At 60.6% G+C, this 16,677-nt stretch overlaps 1 protein-coding gene across 7 annotated transcripts in view; it reads right to left on the bottom strand.

The window, feature by feature from the left end:
• AP2A2 (adaptor related protein complex 2 subunit alpha 2) overlaps window positions 1–16,677 on the bottom strand; it is a 53,384-nt gene that overhangs the window by 2,619 nt on the left and 34,088 nt on the right. For 6 of the 7 annotated variants that reach the window (XM_015588723.2, XM_025046129.1, XM_025046130.1 and 3 more), the window contains exons 8-18: window positions 16,653–16,677; window positions 15,232–15,400; window positions 14,061–14,198; window positions 11,619–11,801; window positions 11,008–11,105; window positions 10,338–10,569; window positions 10,082–10,249; window positions 5,954–6,114; window positions 2,919–3,001; window positions 1,143–1,232; window positions 228–351 (exon numbers count right to left, since the gene is read on the bottom strand). The exon at window positions 16,653–16,677 is cut by the window's right edge. In XM_015588723.2, the coding sequence (XP_015444209.1) occupies window positions 228–351; window positions 1,143–1,232; window positions 2,919–3,001; window positions 5,954–6,114; window positions 10,082–10,249; window positions 10,338–10,569; window positions 11,008–11,105; window positions 11,619–11,801; window positions 14,061–14,198; window positions 15,232–15,400; window positions 16,653–16,677 (1,471 nt within the window). Of the gene's footprint in view, window positions 1–227; window positions 352–1,142; window positions 1,233–2,239; window positions 2,826–2,918; window positions 3,002–5,953; window positions 6,115–10,081; window positions 10,250–10,337; window positions 10,570–11,007; window positions 11,106–11,618; window positions 11,802–14,060; window positions 14,199–15,231; window positions 15,401–16,652 lie in introns of those variants that run through there. The other variant, XM_025046131.1, reaches the window with a different exon arrangement.

Below are 16,677 nucleotides of genomic sequence, written 5' to 3'. Positions count from 1 at the left end.
ACCGCACTGGCCTCACGCGGTCCTGTGCACACCATCCGTCCCCTCATCGCCAGACTCTGCAGCTGGTGTGCAGTGTGCGTGGCCGGTGCCAGCATCTTCCTGGGTCCCCCCTCGGTCCTCACCACAGCCTCTGAAGGAAGGGTGCTGAGGCTTAGCGAGGACAAACAGGTCCCAGGGACATGGCTACACGCAGGGCCAGCCCCAGGCCCTCAAGCTCTGGGCCCTACCTGAACTGGATGTTGAGCACAGGTGCCTCCGTGAAGTCAGACACACACTCTATGTTGACCACCTGCTGCACCTGCGCGCCCCCGTCCACCGTCGGGTCCACGGGCTTGGTCTGCAGGCTCAGATGTGTCCGTGTCAAGGAGGCCATTGCAAAGTGGGGACCGTAAGCCCTGGGCCCAGAGGCAAGCGGCGTCCCAGAGGGGGCTCGCAAAGTGCGAAGCTCAGGCTCCTGGTTGTGGGCAAGACCCTGAACATGGGTGACCCGACACGCACGTATTTAAACGTGGTTTTAACAGGCTACGTTTAGAATGTACTTATCTTGAGGTCAAAGCAGGCATGGCCTGCAAGGAGGTTTGGCAGGGTGGGCAGCACCCCTTCCTCAGCGCCACTCCACCTGGCCAGCCCAGACTGGGAAGGAGGGCGGTTTGGACGCCGGCTGGGACACTGGCACTGGCTGAGACAGCTCTCATCACACTGCGGATGTTTACGAGGGACGAGTCTCCAGTCGGAACACTGAGCCACTGGCAGCAAACGCCTGCCGGTCCCCAGCGTGCGGCACGCGGTCCCAGGTGGGCTGGCCTGCCTGTGTGCTCTGCTCTCAGCAGCAGCCGGGTCCGGGAGATCTCCAGAGGAGGCAGTGAGCTAGCGGGACTGAACCGCAATGGCACAGGAGAGCAAAACAAGTAGGAACGAACATGGCTCCGAGGAGCCCAGTGAACCAGGAGCAGGCGCCTGCACATTGTTGCTACGTCAATAAGTACCTCTCCAACATGCAAAGGTCACCCGAGCTTACTGCAGCACCTAGAAATACCTTCTGTTCTGATTTAAAATAAAAAAAAAAACAACTTCCTCAAACCCTCCTCTAAATCCCAAATGGCTGCCTGTCGCGGGTGTGCAGGAGACAGAGCCAAGGATATCAGGCTGAAGGCCGTCCGAACAGATTAGCGTTGGAGTGAAATTTAGGAACTGCGTGGAAGTCTTGTTACCATAGAATATAAACATCCGGCCTAGAAGGGAAAAAACGCACATCATTTCACATGCGACCTGAGTACGGACAGGGAGAAGCCCCGTCGCCTCGCTGGCTGCATCTGAGGACAGTGCTGTGCTCCCTCCTCTCCCCCAGGGGCCCCTGCTCTCCAGCACCCTGGGTGCGTAGCCTCCACTGCTGCACCTGCGCGGGGAACAGGAAGCACGCAGAGCGCCCCTGCACCTTCTCGGGCACCGCAGCCGGTGCCAGCCCCTGCCTGCCTGCGACCCTGGGCAGGGCACCCTTGCCCCCCCAACAGTGCCCACGGACTCCATGCGGGCGGACACTTAGGGCGCTGTGACACTTCCGGTCACCCAGATCACGACAGAGATCTCACCGCAACCTCTGTGAACACCGTATGCCCTCTGAATTCAGAACGGACAGGGACCCTCAAATAGCCTGAAAGGGACAATCACTTTGGCGTTGGTGCCAGGAATTCCCCCCGCCCCGGTTTAAACCACCGAGACCCAGATCCAGGCACAGCTGCCAGGCCCAGTCTCACACCTTCACCATGGCAGGAGTAAAATGTCACACTCCGCTTTCAATACAAAACTCCCAGGCCAGAGAGGCTGTGGACCCTCGCGGCGCCCCTCCAGACCCCTGGAAGGCGCAGGTCCAGCTTCTCTCCTTGTCACGCTTTCAGACCAGAGCTCACTGCATCCTCACCAGGCTCAACCACAGAGCCCAAGAGGGATGTGGGCCTGCCGTGCCCCCTCGGCAGCCGCCCCAGGGGGCAGGGGGCATGATGTGGGGGGTAGACTCGAAAGCTTTTTTTAAATTGTGGTGGAATTCACAGAACGCAAAGTTTCCCACCTCAAGCATTTTAGGCGCGCAGCCCAGGGGCTTTAGGCATGTCCTCACGGTTACACCGCCACTGCCACCGCCACCGCCACCACCATCTCCAGAACCTCCTCGTTGTTCCAGACTGGAACCCTTACCTGCATTAAACACTCATTCCCACCCACCCAGCCCCTGGCACCGCCACCTACTTCTTCACTACTTCGATCCGTGTTAATGTAGGTGACAGAATTTCCCTTCTTTTTAAGGTTGAATAACGCTGCGTTGTGTGGATGGAGCACGTCTTGCGTGTCCATCATCCACCGATGGACACAGGCTGCTTCTGTGTGCTATAGCTACTGTGACTAATGCTGCCGGAAACACGGGGTGTCAATCTCCTTTCAAGACACTGCTTTCAATGCTTTGGGGCATGCGCCCAGAAGAGGCACCGCGGGGGCGCGGTAACTCCGTTTAACCGTCCGCGGAGCCTGTGCGCTCCTTCCCGCAGCAGCTGCGCCAGTTTGCGGTCCCACCGGCAGAGCGCGGCTCCGGCTTCTCCACACCCTCACCACCGTCCGTCATTTTGCTTTTCTGATCATAGCCACTCTGACAGGTGTGAGGTGTCTCTCACTATGGGTCTGATTTGCACTCCCCTGATGATTAGAGACGCTGAGCATCTTTTCACGTGCTTTTGGCCACCTGCACGTCTTCTTTCATGAAGGGTCAGTTCGGGTCCTTTGCCTGTATTCTAACTAAGGTGCTTGTTTTCCTGATGACTTGGAGGACTTTACGTATCCTGGAATCCAAAGCCTTATCAGATACGTGATTTGTAAATATCTTCTCCTGTAATTTCTAAGAGGAGTTTTCGATAAGTCATTAAAATACGTACCTAAATTCTGCCGAAATTCAGACTTAAGTCCAATTTGAAGCAGCTGATTTTCAAACAACACACCGTTATTTTTACAGACAAACCTAGGGGAAAGGGACAATATACGAGTCATTCGAAGCGCCCACTGACAACACGAAGACCCGCTCTGCAAAGGGTTTAACGAGCACTGAGGCCAGAAAACCTCTGAGGGACACGAGGGACGAGAAAAGTCGAAAAGCGTCACAAAGACCAGCACTGAAAGCGCCTGGAGGTGGGGTGAGTGGAGCACGTCATCGAGCAGGCTGGGACGCGACCACGCAACACAGAGGTCCCCTCCTCCCGTGAAGGTGCCGTGCAGCAAATCTGGCTCCGCCTCAACTCCGACGGGTACAGGCACCCTGGAACACGCACACACACTGCGGGCCGGACCAGGGCTCCCCCGTGTGACGCTGGTGCTGGCAGACCTCAATCCCGGGGACGGCCATCGGCACCCCATCCCGGGCTACCCAGACACGCGGTGGCACCCACTCCACAACGTGGCCCGCGCCCCACACACATGCACTTTGTGCTGCCCAGGGGCCCAGCGCTTTGCTCACTACGTGGTATATATGCCACACAGAATGGGGTGTGGGACGGTGACACAACAGCGTACATGTTAGTTTCCCTTGCTCTTATCTCAGAGGAGCTTGGGGTGTCTGGCCTCCTCTAGCACAAATCACAATCACACAGCGAACTGGGACCAAGAGAAAGGGGATGAGGCGGCGGACAGGTCTCGCAGAGTCCACGCAAATGCAGCAGGACCCCGTGGGCCCTAGGACCTGGCCTTACCCCTCAGTCAGCAGGTGAAGGAGAAGGCAGTTCAGGGAGAAGGGGGGCCAGCAGGCAGAGCCGGGGGGACTGGGGCCCAGCTGTCCACATGGGGCCCCCACACCTCATATCTCCAACCATGTGCTGGCCTGGACAAGCTTAAAGCCACTGACCCCCGCACTTGTGCCATTTGGTACAAATTTTGCTGCGGCGCCCACCCTCAGAGGTGTAGGGTCACTCGTCTGCATCGAGCAGTCTCAGCTGGTCCCTCGGGGGAAGCTGGGCCAGGGCCGATTCGAGTCACACAGAAGGCAGGCAGACGGAGCAGCAGCAGCGACTCAAGGCAGACGAGGCAGGCCCCGCCCTCTGCGTCCACTCACCAGACACCGACGCGGGGTTGTGCTCCCCGCGCAGGCCCCGCACGGCTGCCTCCCACCTGGTCCAGTCCTCCAGCTCACACCATGACAGCTTCTCTATCCAGCCCGAGATCCACACAAAACTCCACAAGGTAAAATGCAGTCCATTCGGCTCTCAGAACCTTCTTCAAAACACACCTGAGAACCTGTGTGACCGAGGCCCCGGGATCCATCGCGAGGGACCCAGATGCTCCCACGGCTGCCACAGAGCAGAAAGGAAAGGCGACCGAGGCCGTGGAGTCCAAGGCCACACTGCCATGGGGCCGCTAATGTGCTCACACCGACTCTCGCCTACGGAGGGGCTGGCCCACAGCACCCTGCCATTCGGATGCAAGGCCTAGCAGCACCCACAGCACAGGCGGTGGGAACTAAACCACGTGAAACGATCAAGAGCAAATGGAAAGGCACCCTCTAAGTGACAGAAGTAGGCCGTCTGTCGATGTCTGGCTGGTTGGTCTGTTGATTGTTTTAAAAGGTCATGGCAACCGAAAGGCACTGGAACTCTGGGTTAAGGAGGACCGCCCTGGAAGGCCCAGGAGAGGGCACACCTCCACAGCCCAGGGGCTGTGCGCACCTCCGCCCACACCAGAGCCGCGCCAGACACTCCCCGCCTCTGCAGCAGCCACGCGAGGCCTGCACAGCCACGGAAGAGCCTGGAACCGGGCAAGCCGCCAGCAAGACAGCGCCGAGGCCCTGAGTTACAACGGGCCGCCGCCCGTTCTGCCTTCCACCGACAGACAGAACACGCACGAGTCACCTGGGGTGCTCCAGCTACGCCCCTGCCTGAGCCCAACGGCCGCAAAGGTCCTGGGCAGGGGCCCCGCAGGCACGGCAAGGGCTCAGGACACTGAAGGAAGGCCCTGCCCCGACCACCCGCCCAGCACACACGCTGCTCCCGCACGGAAGAGCCTCACTTCCTGGCATCTGCGCTGCTTCGCAGTCTCCAACTCGGCGGTTCTAGGAGCAGAAGGGAGCCTGTTCCAGCTGCGGACGGGCACCGTGCAGCCCTCCAAACCTGCCTTCCGCAAGTACTGCTGACAAGCCACGGGGAGAAGAGCACGCAGCAGGGACACAGAGACGGGACGAGGTGTGAACGGCAAGAACTCTGCTCTCATCATAGCAACAGAGCACAAGAAGCGAGTTTTTGAAAACACTCACTTCTGCAAGGGACAGAACTCGCACTCACTCTCTCGGTGGGGGGACGGATAGGGAAAAGGCACGAAAATCACACGACGACAACAGAATGGGAAAGAAAATGTGCAGGGGGACAGCAAAGATGGCCAGGCAGGAGGAGGGGCTTGCCCTGCGGTCACTGAGCAAATGTCTCTGTGAAAGTCAGACAAAGAGTGATGGAGGTGGTCGCAGCAGGAGGGCGGCGCCTCGGACACAGACTTCACGGGATGAGGCAGCGATCACGCCACTAAAGCCTGTTTTTAAAGAGGCAGGGCTGGGTTCCCATGTGACACAGAGAGGGACTAAGCCAAAGCAGGAGCAGCTGAAGACAGCAGCGGGTGCAGGGGGACAGCGACACAGCCGCTGGGGCGGCGCTCTGAAGAGCAGAGCGAAGCAGCAGGGACGAGCAGCGCGCACGCGCACGCGCACGCGCACGGCTGACGACCGGCCGTGGTGCTTCCTCGCCCACCTCCTTCCTTTTGCGACCATTAGCCACCTTTAGTGGAAACTACAGTCCACGAAGGATGGGGTGCAGGGGTGGCGACAGAGCGAGCCCACCCAAGCATGGGGACCAGGGGAGTAAGGACCGCGGACCCGGCCCTGGGTGGGGCGTCAGGGGCAGACAGGAACCCTGTCTTTGCGAGGCGAGAGCCCGACTACCTGGCAAAGTTGTCCTCGGAGCCGGGAGCGAGAGGTGCGACCGCGGAGGGCGAGTCTGAGAACACGTCGACCAGCAGCCCGCCGGCAGAGGGCGGGGCGCCCGCGGGGGCGGGGGGCGCAGCCCCGAGACCCAGGAGGTCTGCGGACGGAGAAGGCGTGGACTGCAAAACAGGGAAGGAGAGGGTCAGCGCGGAAGCTTCCGGCACGCAGAGGCCGCCCGGGCGCCCATGCCCACACCCCGCCCTCCACCGCGGCCCCCGCCGGGCTGGCAACGGCCACCTCTGAGACGCAGCTGCACCCAGAGTCAAGCCTGAAGGTCACCCATCACACGGGAGGATTAGTCAGCATCTCACATGGCAGGAAAGAAGACCCACTTTTGTTCACAAATGCCACTTGAATGAAAAAAAAAAAAGAAAAAATTTTGCCGTGAAAAAGCTCAAAAAGAAATGTCCTATTTTAGAAACAACTTAGAGCACGCTGCTGTCAACCAAGAGCTGAAGAAGCCAGCAGTCACCCGTTAGGCGACGGTGCATTGCAGCCAAGAAAAGGCCCTCACGACAGACTTTTTAGAAGAACTGCTTAGACCAAGCAAAAGCCTCCCACACTGACGACGGGGCACACACAGCACGGTTCGTCACAGGCGCCCCGGCGGCGGCTCTGGACCACATGCTGAGGCTCACCCTTTGACCCTGCACCTCCGGGGTGTCTGCCTGCCAGGGCAAACATACTCTGCAAATGCGTGGCGTTCTGATGGTCACCAGGATTGTCATGTGCAAGCACTGGGGATGTGAGCCCCTCAGCCTGAAAACTCATCTTCAACGTCCCACCAGACACTCACAAACGCAAAAATGGGTTCACAATTTCCTGAAACTATATGCTGATGCCATTTCCCATTACTACTCTTAACATTTTGCTCAATTTAACACACTCATCTTTCCAGGAATGCAAGCTGGAGGGGGCAGAGCGTGTTCCTTCCGCAGTGCATGGCCGCCACTGCCTGTCACCCAGCGTAGCCAGGCTGGGCGTTTACGTGTAGAAAACGACGTAGGCGTAGACAGCTGCTCAACTCTCTTCCACAGCACGTTAGGGCCCTGCCCTCATTTTCTGAAGGACTCCCTGTGCAGGCAAGTTCTATTTTGAGACGAAGGAGGCATTAAAGAAGCACACACTGGGCCAGGTGCTAGCGGGCTGCCAGGGGTGAGGGGCTCCTGGGCCGAGAGGACAGGCTGTGCTCCTCGGCCTCGAAGGAGCCGTCGTGAGAAGGGCTACGGAAACTTCTGCACTGCAGGAGGTATCTGGAAGAGACTATCTGAACGTGGCCCTTAGCCCTCAACGCACCTGTGACAGCGCTCCCACGAGCACGGCTGCTCACGACAGCGGTGCGCCAACACGGGTACCATCAGCACCCTGAGGAGGGTGGTGAGCTGAGCCAGGTGGCCTCGAGCCATGCTATGAACCATGCAGGAAGGGCACGTGTGCACGGACACGCCTGTGGCCCGCATGGAGCCATCGCCCCTCTGCCACCGGCTGCAAGATCCTCACCACTGCTCCCCCAGTAACGGTTGAAACGCTTTCTAAACTGAGAAAGCCCTTTTTCCAACTAAGTGAAACACACACCCCAAAAGTCACGACAGACAAGAGGAAGCCGTCCTGCTGGAGGCCCCGCCAAGAGGCCCCACCGCACGCTGGGAACTCGCTGCCTCTTGGCTGCCTCCTCCTTTCAGGACCTCCCCCGAGAGCCCGCCGGGCGCCCGGTCTGCGCAAGTCACCCCTCCTCGCAGCTGGAGTCAGAACAGCAAAAGCGCCAGGACTACCTGCGCATGACAGTCCCAGGCCCCCACCCCCAGAGGTGTCCCTGCACCAGCAGACACTCAAGTGTGCAGACAGCAGGGAGCAGCCGCGACCCAGGTGTGCACCTAGAATCCTAGACAAATAAAAGGCATTCTGCCAGTGCACACCAAAGCGCGGCTCCACTGGCTTTCGTGGAAAACCCAGACAGCTCAGGGCCACTTTGAGGTGGGGCCTCCACTCGTGAGGGGGACTGCAGCCGGGTGGACCCTCCCCCGCTTCCGGCTTCTCCTGCCTCAACCCCAGCCCCCTCAAGGGAGTCTCCCTTCCGAGGGGGTCTCTGATCAGACCCCCAGCCATCTGAGCACTGGGGACAGGTCAGAACCCGCAGGACCACACAGCGGCCCACAGCGCTGCAGGTTCTCAGCTCCGAAGGGAGGCTATGCCGCAGCCATGAACATCCACCCACGGGCAAGCCCTGGCCAGGTACCACACACAAAGTCGAGAAGAAAGCCCACAGCCTGAAGTGAGAAAATGTACAAGAATGGCCGACCAGAGGCCTTCCTCCCCACCCCACCCACCTCCTCCCTCACCCCGCCATATGAAATGCCAAATCTTGTCACGGCTCATTTCTCAAAATGGATCTCACCACTCACACCAGGGTTAAAAAGGTTCCATCAAATTTCTGCTGAGCCACGTGGCCGAGCACCAAAGCTCAGACCCCAGGCCCAGCCACCCCCTGGCATAGCTAGACAAACAATGCAAGTGAAAGGCCTGTTGGCCGTACGTGCGCGTCTCAGGAAAGATCAAGATCCGTGACACCTGGCAGGACAGACGTGAAAGCCCGTTGCCCGCTGCGGCCTCGATGCGCTCGGCCTGCAGTCGGAGCTGCTGGACAGGAAGGAGGTGCCTGGGCAGCCCCAGGTGCAGACCAGCCATCACGGCTCTCCCAGAAGGCGGCCCTGAGGGGCCCTACAGTCTCCCGCTGGGATGGGAGGCTGGCGTAAGCAGCTCACAAGCACACCTGCGAGTACACGCGCTCTCTCCAGAAATCACATGACTTCGCTAATCCAATCCGCCACCACCAACCTCTGGCACTAGGATGACCTCTGTGCTCGCTTTACAAGCCGTACCAGCACGTCTGGGAGGGGGCGAGCCAGCCACTGCCTCCAGGCTCCGGTCTACGCTGTGCCCAGGGAACAAGTTCAAAGGCTCGGGGTTGAAAAGAAAACGCCGTTAAACTACTCAGACACGAAGAGGCAATGGCCACCTGGAGGGAAATGCGCCGCTCACCCCAAAACGCAGTCATCATGGAAGTCAAACCACCCAGAGGCACAGAGCAGGCCTCAGGAATTGACTGCTAGCACTGGTCTGGGGCACCTCTGAAGAGAAGGTGTCAGGCTCAGGGGAGGGGCCTGATAGCGTAGGACCCCAAGTCAGGGGCCAAGGAGGTCTGGCAGGCCTCATGGCATCCTCAGCCTGAGGGGCGGGACATGCAGTCGACAGGGCACACAAGTGGAGTGTGGCCAGGGCAAGGGACACAGCCAGGGAGCGCCACAGCTCAGATGCAAGTATATTTTTGACGAGCAAACCACCCGGGCCCTGGTCTATCTGCGCACGGCCTCACGTCAATTCTTAAGCTTTGTGGTCTTCACAAAGGCCACCTGCTATTCGCAAGTGGCATCATCCATGTCACTGAACCAGAACCCTGACAGGAAACAAAGCTCTCCCGGCTTCCTTCACCTGGGCAAGCAGAAGGCCCAAAGTCCTGGAGAGCCTGTGGCAGTGCCGAGGGGACCGTGGGGGACACTACTCTCCTGGGGTGCCCAGTCCAGTGGTGGGGAGAGAGGAAACAGATACAAGTCTCAACGTGATGTTGGGACCTGGTGAGCGCTGAAAGACATACTTCCGTTTCCGTGAGTGCCCCGACTACGTCACACACAAAGGGAAGTGGGCTCTGAGCCGATTCAGGTGGAAAACTGCCCAGAGCGGCCGGAGGTGGGCCGCTTTAAGCAGGCCTCCCACACGAGGCGTCCCGCAAAAGAGGCAGGTGCCCACGTGTCCCATAGAAGTCAAGAGACAGGAACTGGGAGCTCAACTGAGACCCAAGACGACAATGGGGGAGAGTCCAGAAACAGAACAGGCTTGTCTGCATGAGAGCTGTTTCTGGGAGTCCCAGGTGAAGGACAGGTGAAGGCCTCAGGCTTGGTGCCACTGCCAGGCTCTTGACACCCTTTTTTTGTACTTCTCCCCAATAGGCACACACTCTGCTGGTTCCCAACCTCGGGGACGGGACACACAGGGGCTCGTGCAGCGCACCAGCGTCAGGGAGGAACCTACCGTGGCGCTGGCCGGGGCTGGCTCAGGGCCCCCGTTGACGTCGGCGCCCCGCTCCCGCTTGCCCTCCTCCAGGCCCGTCACCGTGCTCGGGCCCTTCTTCTTCTTGAGCTTGGCCAGGATGGACGACTCGCGCTCCGGGAATGGGGGCATCTCCTCAAGGACAGTGGCCTGGCAGGGAAGAAGCCCTGGTCAGCACGGCTCAAAGCCCCGTGGTTTCGGGCCCGCGACAGCGACACGGCACGGGGTGGCAGCACACCAGGATGTCGGTGCTGGCGACGGAGCTCAGCCGCAGGTACTCCACGGCCCGCTGCTGCAGCTCCACGTCCGCGTTCTTCAGCTGGCTGTCGCTGCGCAGCACGTCCTGGATGGTGGGCTTCACCTCCGGGAAGAGGTTCACGAACTTGATGTAGGCGGACAGGAGGAGCGCTCTGGTGGGCACGCTGCACAGGTGGAACTTGGAGTGCAGCAGGTCGAACTGCGTCAGGGGGCTGCGACAGGGGCAGACGGGGCGGAGCAGGTCAGGGGGCACGACGGCGGGGCAGGCGGGGCGCGGCAGACCTCAGCTCCTCACCCCGACACTGCGCACTTGGCTGGTCCTCAGTGCATCGGAGCCCGAGACCCCAAGGCTCTCACCCGGGGAAAGGAGCAAGGACGGACTCAGGGAAACCAACCCCCCGCCCAGAAACACGCACGCGCTTCCAACCCCAGGTCGCGTGTGCGTTTCCCCTTGGGACAGCGTCTCTGCACTTCCCACGAGACTCCCTGCCTTCTACACGGCACGAGGAAGGCAGAGCCGGCGGCCCAGAGTGGAAGTGGCCTTGCTCGGGGTCGTCGCGACAAGCAGCCCAGACTGTCGGCGTGAGGACCGGGAGGTGCAGCCCAGCAGCAGGACGCAGTGCCCGCCTGACTCCTGAAGAGCCGCTCACCTGGACCTTGGGTCCCCGGCGATCAGGTTCCCGAACTCGCCCAGGATGTAGCCGCCCACTTTGACCAGGTTCTCGTGGCACGCTGGGGCCTGCAGTGCCTGTGGGGCAGCAAGTGTGACGGTAAAGGTAGGAGCGCGGTCGTGGGGACGCGCCGGGAGTGAGGAGGACGTAGCTCGTGATCCCGGGGAGTCTTTTCGGAGAGCCCCCTGTGGTCAGTGACCCCTGCCCTACCACCACGCAGAACCCAGGGCAGCAGCGCAGGAGCCCCAGAGAGACATGCCCGTCCCAGCCCCACCATGACAGGCACAGTTCTGAAAACGGACACCCAGGCCTCAGGGGGGGACGGAGGCACATCAGCATCCTCCCGAGGCCCTGCCGGCACGCACACGGGGAAGCGAGCCCAAGGCGTGGGCCCTGGGCACGGTTGGTTCTCAGGTGGCCTCTCGAGAGCCGACAGCATCTCGCCTGTGGTCAGTGATGCGGAGGCTGGGGTGACGGGGAGCTGAGGGTCGGGCAGGTATCAGCAGGACCATGGCGGGGCCCTCCCAGGATGCTCAACAGGAGAAAGAAAGGAGGTCACCGCGCCCACATCCGCGCAAGCTGAGCCGTACCTCGAACACCGTCTTGGCGGCGTAGCCCTGCACATCATCCCGGTTGATGACGATCTGTATGACACGGTACCACACCTCCTCGCTCACGTAGTCGCCAGCAATCCGGATCAGGTTCAGGATGGTGTCCACGTACCACGTGTAGTCCACGGCGTACTTCTCCGCCAAGATGGCCACCTTCAGCACCTGCATTGTATGGCCGCTCAAACTGGACCCGCATGCCCCAGCCGGCGGGGGACACTCCTTTCCTCAACGGAGCCCAAAAAGTTTAAGAATCTCCGACTCAACCGTTTTTTTTTACACAGAGGAACATGTCCAGACACTCAGAAGCGAGGGGGCACAGCTGGAGGGGGCAGCAGGGCCAACCCGACTTGACCGCAGCCCGGCCCATGGGGGGCCGCACTCCCGGCCCCTCCTGCTCTGGCCGGCCCTTCTCACGAGTCTCCCCTCTACTCTCCAAGGGAGACCCCACCCGATCAGTTACCCCCCAGAGGGCTCTGCGGGCCATATTCTCTGCCCCGGGGACAACTGTAGCACACTGGCCATAACCAAACCCCTTGCCCTCACCCCCGAGTCACCCTCTTCTTGGACTGAACCCACCCCAAATGGCGTCAGCTGCCCAAACAGGACCACGTCCCTGGCACGCTGCCGGCACTCCCGTGTGCACCACGCGCCCCTCACCCCTCTTCACCCTCTCCACTGTGCCCCCGACCCCTAAGGGAAGCCCTGGCCACTCTACCTACTCCACCCCCACCAGCCTCCAAACCAATGCTCCACGTGACCTCAGAGCACAATTCTAGGACACGCGCCTCATCACCACCCTCAGCTCGAAACCCATCAAGGCCGGAGCTCCTCCCACAGCCATTGGGCCCTTCACGACAACGCTGGCCAGAGTCCCGTGCTGAGCCACCTCCTGCCCCAAGAGCCCTCCATGCCTTCCTCCTCTCCTGACGAGCACACTGCCACGTCCTGCAGAGGCCCACAGCTCCCTGAAGCCCCCAGATCCAGGCCTGGCCTCCACCCATCCCGACCCATACCACGTGACCCACCGTGGACAGAAAGGCTCCCTGTGGGCAGGGCACACGCAGGTCCAGCGGGGTGCCTAGCAAATAGCACGACGCTGACATGCCGGCCAGACAGATGGACGGCTAGATTTCTTAGCCAGGGTCAGAGAGCGTCTGCTTCTCTCCCCCTGTAATTAAAACTGAGGACTGTCACTTACATCATTTAAAAGGGACTAAGAGCCACGATGGAGCTGCGGACACATAAGACCCTAAAAACCACTGTCTCTGCTCACGATGCTCTGGGCAGTGATGAAGAAAGATGCCCCGCGACAGCAGGCCTGGTGCCAGCCCCACGCCCACATGTCCAGAGCAGACCCCCGGCCAGCCCACCCTGACGCCCTCCCCAGTGCCTGTGCTTGGAGCTCCCTGCCCCACACCACCTTCCGAGCTGGCCAGTAGGTCAGCTCCAGAGTCACCCCTCCCCTGAGAAGCCCACCTTGACCTCCTGCTCCAAGGCAGCCCCACACCCTCGTCACCAAGAGCATGGGCCACACTGCACTGAAGAGCCAGCACCTGGCCCCTGGCCTGGCCGTTCCATAAATGATCCCCTATAGGCCCAAGAGGCCGACCTGGGCACAGCCACACACACTCAGGAGCTCCTGGCCTTTGTTTTCAAACCAAGCACCAGCCCAGGAGCCATCCTGAGTCACTCACGGCCACCTCTGCCACTGAACGCTTGCTCCACAGAGTCCCTGAGGAGCCTCGGTGGCAGTTTGCTCCCCAGAAAGATAAAAGTGCCCTGCATAGGATGGAAAGGCAGCAGCCAGCCCACCTTGGTGCCCCCCAGCCCCTGACACAGCCACGTGGACTCATACAGGCCCTCAGCTGCCTGCAGCCTGTGGGGACTCTCGCACCCCCACACTCTGCCTGGCGCTGGGTCCCCCACACAGTGAGCGAGCACTGGCTGAGCTGTGACAGTGTGTGCGGTGTGTGCACCCTCTCTGCAGATGGCATAACGACACTGGTAACGAAGACCACCATGCAGTCAGGGGAGCCCAGACGCTCCTAGATCCACCGCAAAAAACATAAAGAAATCTGCCAAGCAAAGAAGCAGTCATCCAAAGGTCCAAAACTAGAGTTCTGCCCATGGAAATCTGAATTCAGGCTGACCTCAGCCACGAACCACTGAAGCCTCGCGTGGACGTTCACTGTGAAAGTACCCCACTGAGGCGCGGGCTACGGCCAGACGCGCTCACCAGCAGGGAACGAGTTACTACAGGAGACAGAGGCCTCTACCAAAACGCTGCTTAAAGACTAAAGCGAAGGAAGCTTCCACCCAGCACCCAGCAGGTTCGCAGTGACGCCTGTGCGACAGCATCAGAAACCAGAGGAGCCCCTCGGGCCGTGGCCCACGGTGACCAGACAGGCCGACGGCACTCACGATCTCTTCCCGAATGGCGTAGTCAGCTGTCTCCAAGTAGCTCAGCATCTCGGCCACAATCTGCTGTGCGTTACTGCGGTCACACATGGCGTAGAGGAGGTCCACAGCCCGCTGCCGCACGCTCACGTCCCGCTCCGTCTGGGGAACAAGGCGCAGTGAAAAGCAGGAGCGAGGCCTGGGTGGGCAGGCGGGGCCGCCCACTGCGGCTCCACCCTGACGCTCACTCTGCGTTCTCGCCTACCCACCATCCAAACCCAGGGACCCTCACACGCCGACTCACTGCCCGCCTCGGCCCTGCCCTGCCCAGAATCCAGCTCTGTCCCTAGGGGGTGGCCACAGACCCGCACCTTCTGTGTTGCTCAGGAGCCTGTTACGGTACTGGCTCTCCAGCCCCACCCAAATCTCTCACCCGCTGCTGCTCAGCACAGGGAGGCCTGAAAACCTCTGGCAAAGGGCCAAGCAACATGCAAAATCGATGGCAGGCCTCCCTGACCCAGCGGAGACAGCACGCGCCAGATCTGGGTCTGGAGGGATCCAGAACAGGGCTGACTCCAAACCCTGCAGGTCTCCTGCTCAAAACACACTTCAAAATGTCCATCCAAGACGTGCAGACACGAAGGAAAAGGGTCGAACCTCACTCTTACTCGGAGATCGGGGCCAGGACGGCAGGCCCAGCACCCCCACCTGCCTCCAGTGCTCCAACGCACTGGCTGACAACTGGGGATGCAGGGGACACTGCTGTATCTCACGACAGGACAAACAGCCACAGCTTGGCTTTTCCAACTCTGGAATTTTAATCCCTTGAAAAAAGTGAGTTTTTTTTGCAAAAGGTGAATTTTCTTGCAGATAAAATATTTTATTCTCCTACCAAAAATTACTGGTTCTATCGACACGAGTATTGGCTATGTCCCTGGTCTCGGCAAGACATAGCGCTGGAGGCTACGCATCATAATGGCCATCTCGCAGGCAGAGGGAGGAGGCCGCCCAGGAACACAGCGCGGCTGGCACAGCAGGGCGGCCTGACCGCCCAGGGACCGCGCTGTGCCGCCTCCTGTGACCACAAAACTTCCCCTGCCACACTCCCTTGGCTACTGCGCCCACCTGAGTGATGCAAGCGGCAGGGACACCCATGGCACCGTGGTGATGCGTGAGCCCGGCACAGAGCACTTGCCTTCAGGGCGTTGATGACCGTCTCGATGTGCGTCTTCACGGCCTCGTGGGAAAACTCGGAGCTGGCCAGCGTGCACATGCTCTCCAGGGCCAGGTAGCGTAGGTTGGTCTCCCGGTGCTGCAGGAACTGGCCCAGTTGGTTGCAGGCACGCACGAGCAGGTTGGGCTCACTGCGGGGACGGGAGAAGCGGGCTGGGTGGGGCCGCGTGCCAGTCGGCATGGCAGGTGGCAGTGCCGTGTGGAGTGAAGACTTCAGGGCCCCCCAAGACGCAAAAGCCTCGCACGTCAACCCTGCAGTCAGTTCTGCGTCCACTCCGGCAGTGACCACAGCGGACGCTCACACCTCACAGGCCCCCGGGCTTCTCCGAGCTCATCTGCCCAACTCCAGCAACCACAAAGGGCTGCTGGCGACAGAGGCACCTTCGCAAGCCCAGCGACTCTGTGCCTGTCCCTAGTTCACGGTCCAGTCATGGCCAGGGATGCCATTTCAGCCAGAGGTCACCAGCCAGGAAAACGGCTGAACAAGGGCCCTGACCAAGGGAGGACCGCAGCGGGACAGATGCACGGACACAGACGTAAAGGGGTCAGGGAATGTGTGGGGACCCGTGACCGTGACAGGGGCGCTAAGTCTCTACCCACTGCTCTCTTTGTCCTCGTGACCGTGCTGCTCTTCAAATACATCTAACAAAGATATGCAGACTCCCTCTAGCCTCACGAGTCCCGCCGAGCCCAGCTCGGTGCTGTCGTGGGAGAGGACATTTGGAGAGGACCAACGGGGCGGGAGGCTGCTGAGCACGGCCTGCTGTGCCTGGCACCTCGGGCCACACAGCCACCTGCTGCTATTGGGAGCCACACTGTCACTCTCGCAGGAATTCTAGGACACAGCACCCCACGTGAGGCCACAGATGGGAAGCTCGACTAGGGAGCTGCGCGGAGTTGGGGAAACAGAGCCTCTGGCTGTCCCAGCGCGCCTGTCCCCTCCTCTGCGCTTCGCCGACACAGTCATCTCCAACAGTTCCTGGAAGATCCTGGGACTCGGTGCCGCTTTGTGCCACTGGAGAGCTAACGGGGACACACGTGGGAACAGGCACACAGCCATCCTGCTGTACAGTCCCATGAGAAGCCCGTAGGCAGCGGGGCGCTCTGGCAGAGGGGCGCCCACACGCGGCAAAGCGAACAGTGTGGCGGTTCCGAGGCCAGACCGTGAGCCTGCGGTGTTGGAGGAGGGACAAGAAAAGGGCCACACAGGGAGCAGGAAGAGGACGGAGGCCTGCGCCAGTGCCTGCAGGACGCATGGGCACCGGTCACCCTCCGGGCCTGAATGGCCACAAGGAAGACCACACAAGCCTCCGTTTAAGGGGGTCTTGTGCGCCACTGGCTTTGGGGAGAAAGGCCAGTGGGAAGACACCACTGCAGCCTCACCTGTCGTGGTGGATGATGAGGCTGA

The sequence above is a fragment of the Pteropus alecto genome, unplaced genomic scaffold (genome assembly GCF_000325575.1).
Source record: "Pteropus alecto unplaced genomic scaffold, ASM32557v1 scaffold43, whole genome shotgun sequence".
Taxonomy (NCBI): Eukaryota; Metazoa; Chordata; class Mammalia; order Chiroptera; family Pteropodidae; genus Pteropus; species Pteropus alecto.
Note: the sequence above shows the minus strand (reverse complement) of the source record. Positions and strands in the feature narration are given on the sequence as shown.